Source organism: Rutidosis leptorrhynchoides, chromosome 8 (assembly GCF_046630445.1).
Source record: "Rutidosis leptorrhynchoides isolate AG116_Rl617_1_P2 chromosome 8, CSIRO_AGI_Rlap_v1, whole genome shotgun sequence".
NCBI classification, from domain to species: Eukaryota; Viridiplantae; Streptophyta; class Magnoliopsida; order Asterales; family Asteraceae; genus Rutidosis; species Rutidosis leptorrhynchoides.
Window position 1 is genome coordinate 5,910,436 of NC_092340.1, and position 17,747 is coordinate 5,928,182.

Genomic DNA, 17,747 nt, shown 5'->3' on the forward strand with positions numbered 1-17,747 from the left:
TTAGGGTTTGAAAAGATACACAGAAACGAATGAAATGGGATGATCTTTGTTTGTTTTAAAAACCCCTAGTTGGCATTTTTCTTAGCGGGCCTTATGGATTGGGCTCAGCATATTAGTTTTATAGAGCCTTGAATGAGTAGTTGGATATATATGGGCTAAGACCTATGTCTACGGAGCTAAAAGATAAGGGATTATCACCAAAAAGCCTATTTTTTTAAACTTGTTTGCGTGAGAGCCCATAAAAAAAAAGTTTGACAATTTGCCCTTGCAAGGAGCAAGATGCCTCTTGCTCCCTTGCGCCTTGCATCCTTGCGACCTTAGTCACACTTGAGAGCAAGGAGCAAGGTGCCTCTTGCTCCCTTGCTCCCAGGTGGAATCAAGGACTCCCAGGTGAAAGCAAGGACGCAAGGTGTCTCTTGCTCCCTTGCTCCCAGGTGAAAGCAAGGACGCAATGTGCATCTTACTCCCTTGCTTCCACCTAGGAGCAAGGGAGCAAGAGGCACCTTGCTCCCAGGTGGAAGCAAGGGAGCAAGAGGCACCTTGCGTCCTTGCTTCTACCTGGAAGCAAGAGAGCAAGAGGCACCTTGCTCCTTGCTCTCAAGTGTGACTAAGGTCGCAAGGACGCAAGGCGCAAGGGAGCAAGAGACATCTTGCGAGGGCAAATTGTCAAACTTTTTTTTATGGGCTCTCACGCAAACAAGTTCAAAAAATGGGTTTTTTGATGATAATCCCAAAAGATAAATATAAATATAAATATAATAAATATAAATATAAATATAAATACAAACATATATAAAAATTTAAATTTAAATTTAAATATAAATATAAAGTATTAATATAAGTGTATAAATTTAAATTTAAATTAAAATTATAAATTATAAATTTAAATTAAAATTAAAATTAAAAATTAAGTATACAATCTATATACTTCATCCGTCTCAATTTAAAATACAACTTCTTGTGTTATATAATATCTGTAGAATTTATATGAATAAATTAAGTTTTATATGTATTTTCATTTGATATAATTTTTATGTTTATTAAGTATTATATAATATAAAAAGAACTTATTTACAGTTAAAGTTATAAAAAAAATTAACTCTAGTGGTGTCTTATACAATTTAAACGGTATTTTCTACTAAAAATTTTCAAACTAGTGGTACCCGTGACACCACCGATACATAGCTAGATTCGCCACTAATGATAATGATTCTACTTCCCAAATACTCAATTTAATAGTTATGAGTTATATTTTATAACTTTAACTATAAATAAGTTCTTTTTCTTTTATATAATACTTAATAAAAATAAAAATTATATCAAATGAAAATACATATAAAACTTAATTTATTTATATAAATTCTACAAATATTATATAAGACAAAAAGTTATATTTAGTAGAAAACACCGTTTAAATTGTATAGGGCACCACTAGATTTAATTGAATAACCCCATATGTATTTCAATTCTATGGTATTACTTTTATATTGTATACAACAACACTAAATTTAACTCCTTAGACTTCATATGTTTCGAATTTGTAGCTTTTTTGAAGGTTAACTATCACTAAAATAACATTCAAATATAACTAATAATGTAAAAAAAAAATTGGGACTAAATTGATTTATAATTCTAGAATCACCACTATCACCATCATACATCATCGTAATTCATAATTGATGTAAAAACTACCGATTTTGCTAAATATAATTCTGGAATCTTCACTAAGTTTTCCTTCTGTAATTTGATTCCATTATTAAATAGTACTACATTAATAAATTAATAAAGCAAGAATCATCATTCATTTGATATTAAGAAACTTAAGGTGTAACCGACACCTAAACTCCATACTATTTAATTGGTAAAAATTCTTTTGTTATATTGTAAACTTTGTATTTGTATTTGTATGTATGCGTTAGTGTTACATCTCTAATATACATTTTACTCAATTGCATGATTGCATCCCGTTGTTCACATTAGGTCTCGAAGTCATGTGTAAATTGTATTGCCATAAACAAGACGTTATTATTTAAATATGAGTAAGAACATATATGAACAGGATGCAATCGAGTAAAACTTATTAAATTAGATGTTGTAAAACGAATGGATGAAACCGAGTAAAACAAGGATGAGATCGAGTAAAATCAGGATATAATCAAGTTAAACGGAAGGATACAATCGTGTGAAACGCACAGATGCAACCGAGTAAAATCAGAATGAAAACGAATAAAGCGGACGAATGCAAACAAATAAAACAGACGGATGGAATCGTGTAATACTGATGGATGTAATCGTGAAAAATGGATGGATGCAACCGAGTAAAACACGACGCATTCATATAATACGTGACGCGTGTATATTGTATAAAAATATGGATGCAACATAACATACTGTTATAAACTCTAAAGCTTAACTAAGGATGTTACTCATTCACTTGATTTACACTGGTACTCTAAAACGTAAAGATAACAGATTTTTTTTTTTACCGATTTAATAGTATGTGTCGGTTACATTACAATTTCTTAATATATAATGGATGAAGATTCTTCGTAAATTAATTGCTTTATTAATGATAGTATAGTACTATTTAATAATGGAATTAAATTATAAAAGGAAAGCTTAAGTGTTACCGGGATACATTTAGCAAAATTCAAAACGAAATACTCCGTAATTGGTTATTTGATTATTGAATGGAGTATCTTGTTATGTTGAATACTATTATTTATTCTTTTTTTTAAAGAAAAATCTATTATTCTATTATATTTTTTTAGGAGTCCTATTTCTTTCCCAAGTTATCTTTGTTTCATTATAAAATAATATAGCCTTGTAGGCCATTCGATGACCCCTCTCTTTTAATTAATAGTCCGTAATAGGTTTGTCTCTACATCATTCTCGTCTGCATTAACAGGTGAGTTGGTGAGGCGATAAACTCAAGAATGGAAGAGGAGGATACCAATAAGTGGGAGGATCCAAATAATAACGACATCCTGGTGAATGTATTTAACAAGTTTGACATATTTGAGTTGACTTCTGGTTTGGGTCATATCTGTCCCTCATGGCGTAATGCTGTTTGTGATCCATATTTATGGAGAACACTTGATTTATCATTGTTTAAATCCAACTACACATATATCAATAACAAACCTCATGTGTACGTGGCTAAATCATCTGATAAACAACTCACAAAACTTCTCAAGATTTCTCTGAATCTCAGCCGTCAATGCGTTACAACTTTGATTTTCCATTACTATTCGTATGTCAATGATGCTCAGTTAACATACATTGCTGAAAGGTATATATATATATATATATATATATATATATATATATATATATATATATATATATATATATATATATATATATATATATCCTTCTCTCTTTTCCCTTATCCTATTAATTAATTAAGCTATACTTTTGTACATGTCGGATATATACATAAGTAAAGTAACTTAAGTGATCGAATAAACTAATTCATAAGTAAATGGGTCAAAGTTGCCACCTTTATTAGAATGGGTCAACGTTACCACCTTAATTATTAGGGGAGAATAAAAGCTCACTAGGTATATATCATTAATTGTGAATGCAGGAGCCCAAATCTGAAACGCTTGGTGTTACCTTCATGGGACCGAATAACTGTAACGGGGATACGCAACTCTATTACGATGTGGAAGGATCTTGAATCTCTTGCTATTGCAACCGTACCAAATCCAACATATCTCATGAAACAAATCTCCATAAACTGCAAGAAATTTTCTCAACTTAAAATTATTGGCCCGTGTGACATCGCATTCGTGAAGACGCTCATACGCTGTGTTCCTAACCTCAAAGTTTTAAGCCTTCGTTGTTCGAGACTACACATGGATGCATTGCTACTTATTCTAAATCGCTTAGATAATCTACAGGTGCTAAACATAGCTCATTGCTATATTGTAGAAGGTCCTACAGCTCCTAGTACTAGTAGCTTAAAAGTGGTCGAAAAGCTTGATGATGAGATTATGGAGAAGGGTTCTCGTTTGCGTAACTTCATCACATGCAGGGATGATATGTGCACTGAGTGTCAGAGAACAAAGGCCGATAAAGGAATTATGAGGTGGTGCAGGATTGAACAAGGTTTGTGGAAGGAGGATGAGGTAAAGTCTCTTGCAGTTTGAAAATTTTAAATCAAGAATATGGAAGTACAGTTAGGAAAGATTTTAAATTGTATGTACTATGTGGAAGAAAGAGAGAATAAAGGGCGTGTTTAGGTTGAAAGCCAAGTTTCCAACAAAGAAGGATGTATAACGTAGTATATTTGATGTTCATAGCAAACCTGCATACTAGCTATTTGCCGCTCTTGACAGTTTGTTTAGTTTCCTTTATCTTTGTTAACTTGTTTAATATCTTTGTTACTTTGGGCCAATTATTGTTTTATTGACATTTGTTTAGTCTCTTTCTTCTTTTTTGACTTGTTAAATATCCTTGTTACTTTGAGCCGATTCCGTTTAAGCGGACTCAAAAAATGTACGAGTCGAGTGCTCATCACACCCCGAGAAGCTATGTATGATTGGACTATAAGAGTGCTCACAATCAAGACATACTTCCTCCCCTGGACTAGCTGCCACATCAGCGCCACATCACTACTTCTTTCCTAGGACTAACCCTGGACTAAACACTACCTGCAATGACGTACTCCCTCATATAAATTGGGACCCATTTAAATTATTTAACTAAAGAGTTTACAAACTTTAATGCTAATGGTACAAGTAATATATACATTTACATCCGTCCACAAATATTTCAAAGAATCACGAGAAGGAGGGCTAAGGGACCTGGACTAGCCCCTGAACTAGTTGCTGCCAAGGGCTAGTCTGGGCAGGACTCAAGACCCAACCATTGGGAGCACTCTAACAATCAAGTATTGCAATTTCATTCTCTATCTGATGTTGATATCTACCTAAGCAACATAAACATTTTTGTTACGGGAATCAATAATGCAATTGTGATACTAGTGGTACTAATTTAGCAGGTTTGCATATACGACCTTACATTTGTTAGAGTGGAAATTAGGTCTCATGAAAAATAGACCATTATCGTTGTGCATCCAGCTCCACGAGTCGACACCATTATTGGAAACCTACATTGTTAGTAAGACTTTGACCATACTTTTCAATTCTCCTTCTACTCTCCCAATCAGTCCGCGTACCCGACTCCATGGCTCACGACATGTTTACTAAGTCAATCCTTGTTCCTTTGATCAAGTTCTTCACATCTTCAACAATATCACCTAGAATCAAACAAAGCTGCCACTATGAGGTGAGTCAGTGTACCAGCGTGAAAGCAGAAAAGTTCATAGGTGGTAGATTTCAAGGGGTTGTCATCTGGGATTTTCTGAATGATGAAAAGAAAAATTAAAAATAGACGGATTTATGTACGAGTGATCGTTGGGATGGGTTTGACAGGATTGGACAGGTTTAAAGTGATCGGTGAGGCGGTGTTATCTCATGAAAAAATCATGTATTGAAGTCCAGTATACTTTAATTAATTTTAGAGTGTAAGAAGATGATGGTGAAATAAACCGTGATTTCCCAAGTTATTAATTGAAGATCGGGTTGAAGCTTAGTAGTTTTGATGTCTAAAGACTTTCTTCCCTGCGGTATGGAAGAGCGGCCTTTCCCGGATGGTTTGTCTGACGATATCAAAAATCGTAGCGGAGAGGAGATCGGGAGTTGTCATGGGTGTTTAAATAACATTGATATTTGAGGCTAGTTCCGAAAAGTAATGTTGAAGACCTTGTATTGAATGTCTAATCTTCCAGCGATGTTGCGTTTGCGCGTCCCATATTTGATTGGTGGTATTTGGGTGGTTCAACGTATAATTGGAATGGAGATCGATGTTCGAGGTTTGTTCTACATCTTTAAGTGGTAGATTGTTGAGTAGTGAAGAGTTTGCTCAAAGTCTTATAGTGGGATATTGTTGAAGGTGTGAAAAATTTGATTAAAGGAACAAGACCTGACTTGGTGAAAAAGTTGTGAGTTTTTGTTGCCTTTTTGTATTCTTCCAAGATTGTGAAGCATGGAGTAAGTAATCGATATTTTTGGACTTCGTATGAGTTTACCGGTCCCGGGCTCTCCTGGTTTGTTTCGATTTCTTCAATAACAACCAGTCCCGATTTGTAAACTAGGATCTCGTTTCTGTGGTTTATCTGCCTTGATCTCGAGATCGTAACTGTGTTTCTTGGTCATTTACGGTTATTCCTCAATTTTCTCCGTTTTAAGGCCTTTTTGGCCGATTCTTCTTGCATCACCTCTGTCATCAATAAATCTACGTAATGGGTAAACAAAAACATAAGTTAGACTCAAATATAAATTAATCGGATAAAATGAGGGTGATTTCGGGGTCGAAAACATGACTTTTTAGCCGGTATCAAGTATCCTACACTTGAGCGTTGCTTGTCCTAAAAAAATTGGTTTGAGAGTTGAAACGTTCTATTGGATTCTTTTAAGTTGGTTGGCGTTTGGATTAAAAGTTGGGTTTCTATTAAGTCGATGTTGGGAGAGGTTCGACTTGCGTCTTGGCCGAATTTTTGGAGCTACGATTTTGACATGGCCTCGGAGTTTTCGGTGAAGGACATGAGAGCCTTTTTAGATAACAATTTTCTTTTGTCTTTGAAGATTAGTTTTTCATGGTCCAACGTCTTCCCCACAAAGTGAATATTTTCTTGTGGAGATTGGTTATGGATAGGCTTCCTACATAGTTCAACTTATCCACGAGAGGAATCAAGGTTACTTCTACTAGGTGCCAGACGTGTTAATATGCATCATAGACGACTGAGCATTATGTTGTTTTCGTGCAAATTGGCTGTTTAGCTTTGGTCTAGAATTCATATTTGGGTAGACTACAATCTATTGGTTTTTCACTCTTGGATCGATTGGTACATGTGGTCTGAGGATCGGGTTGCTCCTAGGTCGAAGAAGTTCAAACTGATGGCTATTGTTGCGGCCTTGTTGAAGCATTTAACGGTTCAGAAACAATTTAATTTTCGGTAGTGCTCCAACGAAGAGAAGTTGTATGTTTGATAATATTTGTGACTTTTTTTTTCATAAGGTTAAAGTTAAAGGTAAATTCTCCATTAATAGGAACGATTGTCAAATGATGCCATTGTAAGTTGGTTTTTTAGCCCGTTTCTAGCTTCTTGCTAACGGGTCTTAATACAAGTTGTTCTTAAAAATGGTTGACGTTTGATACATAGTACTATAGACGAAATTCGTGACATAATATTTCCGAACAGTGGATGAGACTGTTTTCCCGTGAGTTTTCTGAATATTTATCAAAAAATGAGCATCATGGACAATCTTTTAATCCTCCATTGAGATGTACATGACTACGCTTCTGTCACCCGAGTCACTCAGTTCACTTAAAGTGTATTGGGCTTTCTAAATATATTTCTTTACTCTCATGCAGTGGCGAGTGTATGTATAATACTACGGGGTCATGTGACACTACTAGGGTTTCGAAATTTTTCAAAAAAAATATTTTTTTGGTATTGGATACCGCTAAATATAATAATGGGACCCCATATATTTTTAGATTTTAAATATTGATAGTTTGGACTACTAAAATATTTGAAATTAGTCCACTTATAATTTTATGGTATGGGCCATTCAAATATTGAAACAAAAAAATAACAAAAATAAACTTAGCCTTATCATATTTTCAATTGATTGTATTAATTGAGTTAACAACAAACGTCGATTTATTGACGACTTAACTACCGCTTAGAGCCTAAATTAAATTTTAGGCAAGTTTTAAAATCCACAGAAATTTTATTCTAACATTTTCATGACTTTTACTACTCTTGGGGTGTTTCACTCTGGGTAGAAAAATAACTTGTCTTTATAGGATAAGTGAAAGATTGTCTACATTTTACCTCCCTCATACCCTACTTTTGTGGGATTGAGTTTTATTTTTATTGTTGTTATTATCCAATTTCCTATTTCTTTGGTACTTATGTAATTAATAAAATTGGTTTTTCGCATAGTAAATTTTTGGTACTGATGTATTGATAATATTGTCTTTTGGTTATGAAGTTGACAATTATTATTAACATGTTAAGATACCTCAATTTATGAATGATTGTTTACTTGCATATATTGAGAAATATGCATGTGTTAGATGGTATTAACAATGATGCAATTATTGATGTATTTTATCGTTTAAAATCTCGTTGACAAAAGTAAAAACTTACTTTTAGTATTTAGTGGATTGAATATATGATATTTTTGTATAGGGGTTAATATTTGTGTAAATATCAATTCCATTTTTGTACAAATGATATCCTTTTGTATGATGACCGTTGTAATATCAATAGTAAAAAATATGAACAACCTTATATATTGTAAATATTATCAAATTTTATGTTTGTATTTTGGGTGTAACCCGATTTAACCCGGCCCGCTTTAACCCGACCCCATTTGACCCGAGACATTCAATATTTGTGCAAGTAAGTCATCGAATAATTTTTTAGGACCCCATTGGATTTTGATCCTAGAATCGCCACTGCTCTCATGTGTATGTATACAAAATATTTCTTAGCTTATTTTTGATTTTTAATTTAACTCAAGGTAAATTTTTATAGACCAACAATGTTAGAGTTAATGACGAGACTATGTGGATGACCCATTAACTTTTCATCGTATAACACATATTCAGAGGAAACCTTTTCAACTCATTTTCGTGTCCCGTATTTTGAAGGAAGTAAAATCACTGGGAGTATAACACTGTTCACCTTCAATCGGGTTTACTGTAACTACTTATAATGTTATATTGGTCACTTCAAAGAAGATTCATGGTTTGGGGCTTTAGTGGTTTTTAATTATTAGTTGTGTTTGTTTTTAATATTGTTTTAGTTCTTTTTAAGTTTTGTGTTTTGACATAGTGATTGTTGGACGATTCAACCAGATTGTGAAATCTGCATCAGTTATCACATTATCCTTCATTGTTTTAATTTTAATTTAACTTATTTTTGAAAAAAAAGAAGAAATATTTGGTAGTAAGATGAGGCCCATGTATTGGTGTGGGTCGGACCTATCAACGGCCTGTTTCCGGTTCACAAAAGAAAGTAAGAAACCCTAAAACCGATCCCTGAGCAGCAGCTTAACTTGTATATAAATTCCTAAATTCTTAAAACCCTGTATTTTCATCGAGGTCATCTATCTAGTCTTCACTTTTTTTTTTTTTACCAGTTTTTCCCATAATCTAAAACAGAATCGGTCGGTTAACAATAAAGCCAAAGAAAGCTAAGCGGAGGAACAAGGTTAATCCCTAATCAAACTTAATTCTTCTGCTACTATCTTATACCGATATTAATTGTTAATTGGTTTTGGTAAATTAATATTTCGTTTTAAATGTTAAGTATTTATGTTGTTTTAACAAATTAGGGCTCAAAAAAAAAGAAGGGTAAAGTTCATCATCATCATCATCAAGTGCAATACCATCAATTCCAGCAAAAGTATGGCAACCAGGTGTTGATGCTTTAGAAGAAGGTGAAGAATTGCAGTGTGATCCTTCTGCTTATAATTCACTTCACGCCTTCCACATTGGCTGGCCTTGTTTAAGGTTTGATTATTCGGTTTATTACTTTATGCCGCTAATGATTTATAAATTTTTTAATAGTATAAAGTTGCTTGCTTTATCATAAACTGAATTAAATGATTCTAAATAAGTTATCAATCATGTAGTATAATTTAAGTCTCACCATTAGTTGCAAGTACAGTCACAAATTTTGCAAGTTTTATTTAGAAATTTGGCGAGGTTATTTGGTACACATGTGCGTCTCTCTTAAAGAAGTATTATCATTTCAGATTGTAACTATGAACACATTTGTGTTTGGACTGATGTCACGATTATTGTTATGTATGGTCTGCTTTAGTTATCCAACTGGGCTTGCCAATGTTAAAGTCTTTATTGATTTGAATTACCTTTTTTCTTTTCTTCTCGGAACAAGGTCTATGTTTTTTAAGTAATATAGACATAATTCTGCAACAGTTTTAGTTAATTGCATTGTATACTTTTTTGTTGTTGTTTTCCTTATCTTTTATATCCTATTACAGCTACGAGGTTTTTCATGAAGTTTGAGTGAATACGATTTGTGCAATGACTCAAAAACCTCATATATGTGCATCTTGGGGAGATACTGGTCATGTGCAGGTATACTTGACTTTTACAATACAAATATACTTGTGTATGTCTTGGAGTTTATAATATTTCTTTAGTTTGTTCCCTTATATCAAATTGTGCACCCTATTTGACACATATTTGGATTTTCGATCTCATCAAATTGTTGGTTGTCGGTTTGTTGATCATCTATCTTTACCGGTAGCTTAACAGTGGCTGCCTGCGGTATTTGATGGTTTTTGCAGTCTGTACGTTTTGGCCAGATTATCGCTATTTGTTATGTTGGCGCGGATTTAGCGAACGTTAGGTTAGGCCTTTTATACCCATTTCCCTTTCTCATGCCAATGATATCACATATGTATTAATGTTATATATTTTACAAACTATAGTCGGTGATGCATGATTAGAGCGGTTGTAACTGTAAATTTATATTGAAAAAACACGATTATCATGGTTATCATAATTAAAATAAGCATATCTGAAGAAAAAAAACAAGCAATTAATATGTTGTCATAAAAACATATTATTAAATTCTAAAACAATACACAATCATGAATCGATTTTTAGCTTTAAACAGCTCACTATCCATTTAAATAGCATATCTAACTCTAATGCATCCAATCTATGAGTTATAATAACAAAATTTACGATTACACACAGAAATTTATTATGGCCCAAAAACTCACTGACCCTAAACGAAGTCTTAACTACCTGTTTGATTCTTCGTGTAATATTTTGGCAATGAGTTGTTAATTTCATTAAGCTATAAAAGTTTACCTTGTTAATCCATAACAATATATCAAAAAACAAGAATAGATAGATACAACCTTGGGTGATAAATTCACTACTAGAATTGATAACATACGAAAATGAACAATAAATAGATAACTTAAAAGCAACATACACAGAAACATTAATTAGTTATCAAATAACTTAATGAAACCTATTTTGATGGTTGATAATGACTAGTAATAGTATTAATCAAGAAATGTTAACCTAAAAGTTAAAGAAATTGTCAATTGGAGAGAAAATATCAATTGGTTGTTATGCTAAATCCATTCGACTTGTGAGGACTAAGCAATCATGACGGTTACCCACCGCATTACCAATGACAATCATTTGAAGCCACTTCAAATGATTGTCATTGGTGATGCTGTGGGTAACCGGCATGATTTTTGATTTTCACAAGTGGGATGAGTTTAGCCGGAACAAGCAATTGATATTTTTTCTTCAATTATCTATTTTTTTTAACTTTTAGGGAACATTTCTAAATAAATGCTATTACTAGTCATTATTAACCATCATAAGATGTTTCATTAAGTTATTTGCTAACTAATTAATGTTTCCGCATATGTTGCTTTTAGGTTAACTAATTATTGTTTCCGCATATGTTGCTTTTAGGTTATCCATCTATTCTTTTCTTGTATCTTTCCAATTCTAGTAGCATATTGATCACCTTAGGTTGTATCTATCTATTCTGGTTTTATTGATATACTGTTATGGATTCACATTAGGTAAACTTTTATAGCTTTGATGAAAGTAACAATTCATTGCCAAAATATTACCATGTTAAATTAAACAGGAAGTTTGGGGTCGATGTGTAACCTTTTAATTTTTTGGGGTCACAATGAGTTTCTTTGTGTAGTCGTAAATGTTGTTATTTTGACTTCAAAGATTGGATGTTAGAGTTAAATATGCTATCTAAATGGACAGTTAACTGTTTAAAGCTAAAGATTGATTCATGATTGTGTATTGTTTTAGAACTGGATAACATGTATTTTATGGTAACATATTATATGTTTTTCAGATCTGGTTATTTTGATTATGATAACCATAATAATTGTGTTTTTTCAATGTAAATTTGAAGTTACAACTGCTCTAAACATGCCTCACGCACTATAGTTTGTAAAAATATATAACATTAATGCATATGTGATATCATTGGCAGGTCTGGTGGGGGTGCAGAGGAAGAATCATATTTTTGTTTGAATTCTGTTACTAAGAGGGTTTAGTTTAAATGTGTTTTTCCTAGAAAGGATATAACTGGATGCTAATTGTAATGTACTATGTTCATTATGTTTTGGGTGACCTTTTTTTGTTTTTAATGGTTGTAGTTAATTGCAAATCTAGATTGATTTTCATTAGATGCAGGCTCAATTTTATATGCGTAATGCATGTGTTAGTTTCACATATGGCTTGCATTTTGGGTCTTTTCTTTAGGCCAAAACCGTTAATTATGTTAACATGAATCCCGAAGTTACAATTAAAACATCTACATATCTACAAATATGGCATCAAAATGCATGAGCCATATCTTGAACATCTGTGCAACCACTCTTAACTACCTTATTGTGCGTTCTTTATAATTGATATAAAAAACAGGACACATGGATGATTCTATCAACTGGTATTTTTCTTTAGGTCATTATCTTTGAGATTGTGAACCAGGTTTTGAGCTATTGCCTTGGCTCCTATAGAAAACTGGTTCCAGCATTGAGTCATAAAGTGCCAGTGTTTGGTACGATCTTTCATGAAGATCTTGATCCATGACGATCTTAAGACCTTGCCTCTTGCGTGCACATTGTGACCCGTGCTGCTGTGTATCAGCTATGTGAACTTTTTCAGTGTCACACTCTCTGACTCGTGGATGATAAAATCTACATTATAAGTTGCAAATGGGTGGGTTGGGCGATTGAGCAATAGGTGAAAACAAGCTCAAGCTAGTGTTTCGGTAGTAAATATAGTCCAAAAGTGTTGTTTAGGTGACGACTTACATACTTTTTGCCCATTCCTCCAAAGTATATTATGTGCATCATGTATCAATTGGCAACAACGTGCGAGCGTCTAAAAAATGAGCATTGTGTTTTGTGTGTAGTTCATGGTCATATTGCAACTGTGCAATTCTTCCCTCAATTTGTTATTCTCTAGCTTAAGCACAGTTGGTGCGTCATACATAGATGTTGAAAGATTAGTTTTAGGTGATAAATGTCATAACAGTAATATTAGTTGCAGGCAACAATGAAAAATATAACTAGCATATAGTTCTTAAACTGACCATTATTATCGGTTCCAGATAGTGTTATTCTGCTGCGTATCACTTGGGAAGGTTTCCAACTCTGAATTGCTTTCGTCAATACTCCACAGTAGTTATGGATGTTTATCTTTCTATGAGAAGCTGACACTAGTGTATTAGCCTGAGCCGTTTTCTAATACCAGAATTGTAGTGAATTATTTTTAACAATAAAACTCAAGTAAAATTGGGTAGACGGTAAACACATAGATGATGACAAAACCAAATCCTCCAAATTTGCTAAGTTAAAAAGGAAGACACAATACACAAGCATATTAGCATAAATAGAGATACAATTTAAAATTAGATTGAACATCTCACTATCCAAACTGTAAGGTTACAAATGTAAAAGTACAATCAGCGCTCAGAATTAGTACAAAACATTTCCTTTTGTCGAGAATAATAATCTGCACTTTTAACTGCTGCAAGGCCTTTCAAGCTAATTACAAGAACATGTTTTTTTGTGTGTGTTAAATATAGAGATTCATTATTTTGAATATTTATTTGACTTGGAGGAGAGAAGTAGGTTAAAAATCTGGAATTGAAAGTGGATTAGGAGAGTTATGTAAATACTGAAAATGATAACATAACAAGGGCAAAAGGGTCATCGCGATAACCTAGAGAGGCGCACCTATATATTTTTTACATGAATAAAAAAACATATACATAGGTTTAAGGTAATTGGTGTGTGTAATAATAAACATTCAACCAGAGTTTTGATGTAGTGCCTTATAAGCACATAAATTGGATGTGACATCAATCATTTAATCAATTGTTTCTTCAATTTGGGGAGCGTAAACATGAGGACAAACATGTTTCCTATGTTCAGTGGCCTCAGCTAATCCGTGCATTAAAACCTAATCAAGGTTCTCGATCCAAGGTTCAAAAAATTGCATCTGAGGCCACATTTAGTGCTGGGGGCAGAGTCATTGAACCATTCTGATCTTCGTTTGAACCGGACACGGTAGAAATGCTTTCATTTTCTTCAGTGCCCTTCCTTCTATTTTTCATCGGTCTCCCAGCACTTGCAATCTTTTGGGTCGAATTATAGTTGTAGGGTCAATTGACTTGGACCACTTTGATCTTCCATTGATTGGACTGATTTGGCAGGCATAAGTCTGCTGTATCTAATCAATACACACTGTGTACCCGATGCTCAAGATGCACCTCTTCTTCAGAATTTAAACTCTTGTTCCATAATGATGTAACAACATGGACATAGGGCACCCGAGTTATTTCCCACCTTCTACATGCATAAGTTTTGCAGTTGTCCACTACACATTGATTTTTGGTCCAGTAACTTGGTATAAGTTACCACCGTTCCAAAGCACAGAGTACTTGTTTGCATCCTTTCTAATCTTTTCAAATATCTTAGTTGTAGTAGGAATTAATAGACCAGTACTCTTTGACACCACTTTTAGCACATTAAGACCACCCCCTATAGTTAGTTACCCGTCCGTTACCCGCTCATTACCCGTCATTACCCGTATGAACTATAGGCACGAGCTAGTTACCCGCTTTAGTTACCCGCTTCCACCATGGATTTAACGGAAGTATGAAGGTTGGTTATAGTAATTGTGGGTCCCAATGGCTTTTTATTGTTTGGACTTGATGCTTTATTGCTTGTACATTGTATATTAAGAGGAGTATTTTTTTAGCCATTATAGGGAGTGTTTAGTTATGGGTTAGTTATAGAATATTGGTGTTGATGTGGCGCTGATGTGGAAGGTTAAGAGGATGAATAGTTTAGTTACGATAGGGAGTAACCTAACAATCTTATTGATCAAATATTCCCTAACATATTCTAGATAAGAGATCATTGGTTTATCTCTGGCATCCACTAACCGTTTTTTTAACACTTCACACATGTTGTTCAACAAAACATTTGAAACTGCCGAAATTGCTATGCCTGTATAATTTAATGACAGTAGCATAAGACAACACAATAATTTAACAATTTATAATTGAAATTATTAAATATAAATTTGATCAGTACTTGTAAAGTGGCTTCTTGCCCAATTTTGAGGTGGAATATCTGCTAAGTATTTGTAACAGTCAACATTGAATTCTTTCAACAAAGCCATTTCTCTTTCAAAATTTGGAACAGTTGTAGCAGTTGCACAAGACCACATATGTTGTTTGTAGGCTTTTCCATTCCATATCTTTTCCATGTTCTCATGAATGTGCCTCAAACAGGACCTGTGTTGAGCGCAACACATGGAAACACTTTATACACTACATGTATAAGACCTTGTCACCATTGAAACTCAGCCATCAAATATAATAATGTTTGTATAAAATATGTGATTAATTGATAGAGAAAAAGCTTACTTTTTTTTCTGTCACTTATAAAAGTGAAGTTTGATCTTTCATGTAGATTCAGATCTGCTCCTAAGTATTCTAGAAACCAAGTCTATGAACTAGTGTTCTCTTGTTAAACCATGTAACTGGGTAGATGCCATTATTGGAGTCAATTCCAACTACTGTCAACAATTGTCCTGTAGCAGGAGCTTTCATGAAAGCTCCACCAACACCAATAAATTCCCTTTCTATTGCTCTAAACCCCATTTTTAATGGCCTCGAACATATATATATATATATATATATATATATATATATATATATATATATATATATATATATATATATATATATATCCTTCTAAACACTTTGGGTTGCATCTCATGAGTTCTTTCACATAATCTCTCAAATTGTTTTCAAATGATTAAAATGATTGTTAATATGATTATGATAATGTATCTGTTATTTCAAACAGATGAAGTGATTTACAAGTGTGTTTGATTGTGTTTATATACACGAGAATACCTAAAAGACACTTCTAATTTAAGTATGGATCCAAAGTGACTTTGGAACCACTTTTACATAAAAGGAAGTCTACTTGTTAATAGAGCCGTTTGACTTCAGAAATGGCCTGTTGACTTCTGTTCTGGACAGCTGACTTTGCTGCTACTTATGTGCTTTTGTGACCTTCTATACTTGGAAATTATGAGATTATCTTTTCTCTGATCCAAAGTTGAATTACCCAAAGGTAAGGTTGCTGTTTTATTCTTTAACACTCTCCCTCAAGTTGAATAGTAGGGTTCCCGATATTCAACTTGCCAAGAACTTCGCTAAAGAGCCTTCCATTTACTGACTTTGTTAGAATGTCAGCCAATTGGTCTTCTGATCTGACGTATGGGAGCGAAATTATTTCTGCATCTAATTTTTCTCTGATAAAGTGTCTGTCCACCTCAATTGATCTGACGTTTAGTTCGATCGTGTTGAACTGGATTCTCTGATATGGCAATTGATGCTTCATTATCACACATGATTTGAATAGCTTCTTCTGGTGGAAACCCGATTTCTGTTAACAATTTCTTGATCCATAAGGCTTCAGCCACTCCTTTAGCTATTCCTCTGAATTCTGATTGTGCGCTTGAAAGTGAGACGACCTTTTGTTTCTTACTTCTCCACGCAACTAGATTACCTCTGACAAGTGTGAAGAATCCTGATGTGGATCTTCTATCTCCTTTTTCTCCAGCCCAGCTAGCATCTGTATATATCTGAGTCTTTAGATGTCCATTTCTTTTAAACACAACTGAAAGGACCCGTTCATATACATTATAAACGATTCACAATAGTTGATTACATTGCGAGGTATTTGACCTCTATATGATACATTTTACAAACATTGCATTCGTTTTTAAAAGACAAACTTTCTTTACATCGAAAATTGACAGGCATGCATACCATTTCATAATATCTACTATCCAACTATAAATTGATTTAATAATAATCTTTGATGAACTCAATGACTCGAATGCAACGTTCTTCGAAATATGCTATGAAAAACTCCAAGTAATATCTTTAAAATGAGCAAATGCACAGCGGAAGATTTCTTTAACACCTGAGAATAAACATGCTTTAAAGTGTCAACCAAAAGGTTGGTGAGTTCATTAGTTTATCATAATCATTTATTGCCATCATTTTAATAGACCACAAGAATTTCATTTCCAGTTCTCATAAATATACGTCCCATGCATAGAGACAAAAATAATCATTCATATGGTGAACACCTGGTAACCGACATTAACTAGATACATATAAGAATATCCCCTATCATTCCGGGATCCTCCTTCGGACATGATATAAATTTCGAAGTACTAAAGCATCCTGTACTTTGGATGGGGTTTGTTAGGCCCAATAGATATATCTTTAGGATTCGCGTCAATTAGGGTGTCTGTTCTCTAATTCTTAGATTACCAGACTTTAATAAAAAGGGGCATATTCGATTTTGATAATTCAACCATAGAATGTAGTTTCAATTACTTGTGTCTATTTCGTCAAACATTTATAAAAGCGCATGTATTCTCAGTCCCAAAAATATAAAGGGTAAAAAGGCAAATGAAACTCACCATACTGTATTTCGTAGTAAAAATACATATAACATCATTGAACAAGTGCAAGGTTGGCCTCGGATTCACGAACCTAAATTAATTATATATATTTATGTGTTGGTCAA

At 33.6% G+C, this 17,747-nt stretch overlaps 1 protein-coding gene and 1 long non-coding RNA gene across 3 annotated transcripts; both read left to right on the forward strand.

The window, feature by feature from the left end:
* The first annotated feature begins 2,936 nt into the window (after nucleotides 1-2,936).
* Nucleotides 2,937-4,154, forward strand: LOC139862028 (F-box/LRR-repeat protein At3g48880-like). The gene is made up of 2 exons (XM_071850575.1): nucleotides 2,937-3,292; nucleotides 3,590-4,154. Exons 1-2 carry the CDS (start codon nucleotides 2,937-2,939, stop codon nucleotides 4,152-4,154), a joined length of 921 nt encoding a protein of 306 aa, XP_071706676.1.
* Nucleotides 4,155-9,430: 5,276 nt separating this feature from the next.
* LOC139863000 (uncharacterized) lies at nucleotides 9,431-12,299 on the forward strand. Of its 2 annotated transcripts, none has more exons than XR_011764358.1 (4): nucleotides 9,431-9,597; nucleotides 10,092-10,188; nucleotides 10,361-10,462; nucleotides 12,104-12,299. It is a non-coding gene; the product is annotated as an uncharacterized lncRNA (long non-coding RNA). The 2 variants fall into 2 exon arrangements; XR_011764359.1 differs by having other exon boundaries at nucleotides 10,401-10,462.
* The last annotated feature ends 5,448 nt before the right edge of the window (nucleotides 12,300-17,747 follow it).

What these genes read in the sequence shown, in the direction of transcription:
- LOC139862028 (XM_071850575.1), top strand. Translation starts at nt 2,937, where the DNA reads ATGGAAGAGGAGGATACCAATAAGTGGGAGGATCCAAATAATAACGAC. An exon ending in TTAACATACATTGCTGAAAG is followed by an intron (nt 3,293 to 3,589) that starts GTATATATATAT and finishes TTGTGAATGCAG; the next exon opens with GAGCCCAAATCTGAAACGCT.